Below are 4,884 nucleotides of genomic sequence, written 5' to 3' on the forward strand. Positions count from 1 at the left end.
CCCACTCAATTTTGTTCTAAAAAGTTATAAGCATGTTACTATAATTAATTTAGTAATAGGAATCGGTTATGATTAGGAATTAGTGGAATGATAAAGTGTATTGTGGGGCATTACATGAAAACGAATCCTAGATAGTTTAATGAGCTGGAATTATACCATGATTGGGCCGTAAGTTGTTATCTACTGCTGGACCGAGAGCTTCTTTTCAATATATGGACCGGTAGTTGTTAATTGGATTGCGTAGATCTATTGGGCTGCCTTGATCATATTTTATAATTGGGCCGTAGAAAACTAGTAAACTCAAGCTGATACATCGGTTCCTTGTACGAGATTTTAAGGATGACATGATTAGGTGATTATGAAAATTAAGATGATAACTTATGATGATGGTTATGGTTAGGTAATGATATACGAATTATTGATGGTGACGTTTAAAGAAGATGAAAACTGAAATACGAGTTAAGTAGATTCAAAATCCAAATTATTATAGAAACAGTAGTAGCAGAGCAATGGTCCGAGGTATTGTCGTAGAGCGAGAGGTGTCGGGTTCTAGCCTGTGCGGTGGCATTCTTTTTAGAGAAGAAGGAGAAGAAATAGGAAACATATTAATTACGGTTTATATATATTTGGTGTCTAAAAAAATCAGAAAAACAGAAATGGTGTAATGGTTGAGAGGGTGTTCGGGTTAGCGTGAGGTTGTGGGTTCGAGCCCGTCTCGCGGCATTTTTTTTTTTTTTTTGAAAAGCTTTGGAAGGTAGTTTTCAATATCAAAATTATTATTATTATTATTATTATTATTATTATTATTATTATTATTATTATTATTATTATTATTATTATTATTATTATTATTATTATTATTATTATTATTATTATGATTATGGTTACAATTATCATTATCATTATCATTATTATTATTATTATTATTATTATTATTATTATTATTATTATTATTATTATTATTATTATTATTATTATTATTATTATTACTATTATTATTATTATTATTATTATTATTATTATTATTATTATTATTATTATTATTATTATTATTAAGTATTAAGTGTTATTATCTTTATTATCATCATTATTATTATTATAAGTATTATTATTATTAATAACATTATTATTATCATTATAAGTATCGTTATTCAAATTATTATTATTATTATTATTAACATTTTAATATTATCATTATTATTATTATTACTAAAAGAACCATTATTTTTAAAATTACCATTTTTATTAAATTTTTCAATTTCATTAAAACTATTAGTATTATCAAAATTATCATTTAAAATTATCATTTTTATTAAGATTTATATTATTATTATAACTATTATTATTATTATTAAAACTACCTTTTTATTTAAAATTTCATTATCATTATTATTGTTATATTATTATAACAAATAAATATTTTGTATATAAAAATACACTTATACAAAAATTATGTTAATATCACATATGATTATATATTAAAAATATTAACATTTCTATTATGTATATATAAAATAAATACATATATAACATGCAATTTAAGATATAAAATATATTAGTATTTAGTACAAACTATATATAAACTACAACACTAAATATATTAATACTATATAATTAATAGATGGAGTTATTTGATTTTCATTATATGTTTTAATATATATAACTGATATAGGTTCGTGAATCCGAGGTCAACCTTGCATTGTTCAGTTCCGTCATATGCATATTTTTACTACAAAATATCGCATCGTGAGTTTCATTTGCTCCCCTTTTAAATGTTTTTGCAATATATATATTTGGGACTGAGAATACATGCGCTGCTTTTATAAATGTTTGACGAAATAGACACAAGTAATCGAAACAACATTCTATGGTTGGATTATCGAAATCGAATATGCCCCTTTTTAGCTTGGTAGCCTAAGAATTAGTGTTTATTATAATTGCCACTAATTGACGTGAATCCTAAAGATAGATCTATGGACCTTGACACGTCCCATTCGGGTTACGAATGCTTTAGTACTTCGATTATCATATCCGATGAGAGTCCCGGAATGATGGGGATATTCTATATGCATCCTGTTAGTTCGGTTATCAATCATTCACCATATGAATGCTTTTTAATTCGCGGGTTACGCGTATTATTTTGTACTCGGGTTACGTGTACAATTAAATATTCGAAAATATTGTGGTCTATTAAAATAATGGAAATGATTGCTTATGATAAACTAATGAACTCACCAACCTTTTGGTTGACACTTGAAAGCATGTTTATTCTCAAGTTTGAAAGAAATCTTCTGCTGTGCATTTGCTCATTTTAGAAATATTACTTGGAGTCATTCATGTCATATTTCAAAAGACGTTGCATTCAAGTCGTTGAGTTCAATAAAGATTATTACTAAGTAAATGACAAATTAGGTCATTTATAGTTTGGATATTATGAAGTGGTATGCATGCCTGTCAACTTTCGTTGTAATGAAAGTTTGTCTTTTAAAAATGAATGTAATGTTTGTAAAATTTATCATATAGAGGTCAAATACCTCGCAATGTAACCATATATTATTGTATTCGTTCTTATAGATTAGGACGGGTCTTTACACAATTGCCCACTTAGCTAGCCTGCCAGAGACCTCCGGTTTGTATAGCACCTACATGAAAAGTTGTTAGTAAATTCCTCCTAAGTTCCCTGGCCTTTAGCATCATGCCGTACCCGCTTGATAGGCGAATCTGTTAATACCAGCATCAGGTGCGCCTAGAAGTATCGTCTTAACCGCCTCGCGGTATGAACTAATGCAAAATGAGTTTCTCAATTGGCTTGTAGTTGACTTCGCCTGTTGCAACACTTTGCTAACGAAATAAACGGGCATATGTGTGCCGCCTCTCTCCGCGATGAGTACCGAGCTAATCGCTTTGGTTCCCGCCGCCAGGTAAATTGTCAAAGTTTCTCCTGAAACTTGGTACGTTAACATCAAATATTCAGTTTACAATGGAATTTGAAAAAAGTAAGTTGAAACGACTACTCTACCCAGCACATGAGCGGTTAGTGTCGGCAATGTTCTGATTAGTGCCTTCATCTCTTGAAAAGCCTGTTCTGCTTTGGGTGTCCAGTTGAAGATCCAGCCAACGCTTTCTTTCAATACTTTGAAGAACGGTAACGATCTTTCTAATTCCTTGGACAGGAACCGGGATAATGCTACAAGCTTTTTGTTCAGGCTCTGCACTTCTTTCTTTGTTCTTGGCGCAGTCATTTCATCAATGGCTTAGATTTTTTTGGGGTTTGCTCTAATGCCACGTCTCAAGACAACGTATCCCAAGAATTTCCCTCCTTCGAATCTGAAGCTACACTTCTCTGGATTCAGTTTCATGTAGATTTTTCTCAGTGAGTCAAACGTATCCTGTATGTCCTTCAAAAGGTCCGCTTTGGTGTGACTCTTGATCACAATGTCATCAACGTATGCTTCAACGTTTCGACCAATCTATCATTTAAACGCGTCGTCTATCACCCTTTGATACGTTGTGCCTGCATTTTTTAATCCAAAAGAAATCTTCTTGTAGCAGAAAATACCTTGATCTGTGTGAAATGTAGTTTTGTCCTCGTCATGCTCCGCCATTTGAATTTGGTGATAACCCTTATACGCATCAAGGAAACATTTGAAGTGAAACCCTGACAACGATTAAACCTTCCAGTCAGTTTCCGGTAACGGATAATTGTCCTTGGGACAAGCTTTGTTGATATCTTTGAAGTCTACATACATTCTCCACGAATCGTTTGCCTTTTTGACCAGTACCGGATAGGAAACCCACGTCTGATACTTAACTTCCCTTAGTATGTTAGCTTGTACCAATTTCTCCACTCGTTTTTTAGAAAAAACGCTACGTTCCGGGGTCATGCCTCGATTCTTCTGCCGTACTGGGGTTAGGTTTGGGTTGGCATTTAGATGGTGCTCTGCGACGCTACACAGAACCCCTGTCATGTCTAATTCCTGCCACACGAACACGTCAGAATTGTTTGCTAAAAGTTCACAAAACGCGCTTTTCGTTTCATTGGATAATGTGTTCCCAATCTATATAACTTTTTTTGGAAAAGAGTGATTGATAACAATGTTTCCCCCTTTTCAATGGGCATCGTTGGCTGGTGTCATGACTCAATCTGACCTACCGTCGGTATCCGATCCGAAAAACAGTTGGAACGCCTAGCGGTGTTGGGAACTTCATCATTCCGTATACAGTGGATACAATCGCACCAAATGCACAAAATGCTTCTCGTCCCATAATGATATTGTATCTTGACTGACTTCTAACAACCTTGAAGTTCAGAGCCACCGTTCGACGTTTTTCATTTTCCTCTAGCGTAACATCAATACTTACCCGACCGAGGGGCAAAGTAGTTTCACCTGTGAATCCCGCGACGGGATGTAGTGGCGGCTTCAACTTATCATGCACCTCTTGGGGTAACTTCAAGAAACAATGTTCATATAAGATGTCAATCGCGCTACCCGTGTCAACATAAATTCTAGAAACCTTGCAGCATCCTACCGTCGCAGTTATCGTAACGGGTAAGTCAGTAGGGCATACTCGCCAGAAATCCAGGAACGTGATCGGGGCACATGCCCATTCTTCTAACACTTCGGCTTTTCGGACGTGGCCGGCGTACCATATCTGTATCATGTGGATATGCTTCTTTGGAGCCCTATTTTTTCCCCATTGCCAAGCGAATTTTTCGTACCGGGAGTGTTGACACGAGATGGTTTGGGGTGATCAAGTTCACCCAACTTTAACCTCTCGATTATCACTTTCTTAAGCTCCCTGCAGTCGTCGACCTCGTGACCTTTATCCTCATGAAAAATGCACCATTTATTTTCGTCAATCTCGAAGCGCGGATGCATTGGT

General features: G+C 34.2%; 1 protein-coding gene across 1 annotated transcript; it reads right to left on the bottom strand.

Moving 5' to 3' along the window:
• Positions 1 to 3,668: 3,668 nt before the first annotated feature.
• LOC139895034 (uncharacterized) lies at positions 3,669 to 4,662 on the bottom strand. Its single transcript, XM_071878124.1, has 2 exons — positions 4,177 to 4,662; positions 3,669 to 4,058 (listed from the first exon to the last, which is right to left on the bottom strand). Exons 1-2 carry the CDS (start codon positions 4,660 to 4,662, stop codon positions 3,669 to 3,671), a joined length of 876 nt encoding a protein of 291 aa, XP_071734225.1.
• Positions 4,663 to 4,884: the final 222 nt, after the last annotated feature.

Source organism: Rutidosis leptorrhynchoides, chromosome 1 (assembly GCF_046630445.1).
Source record: "Rutidosis leptorrhynchoides isolate AG116_Rl617_1_P2 chromosome 1, CSIRO_AGI_Rlap_v1, whole genome shotgun sequence".
In the NCBI taxonomy this organism is placed as follows: domain Eukaryota; kingdom Viridiplantae; phylum Streptophyta; class Magnoliopsida; order Asterales; family Asteraceae; genus Rutidosis; species Rutidosis leptorrhynchoides.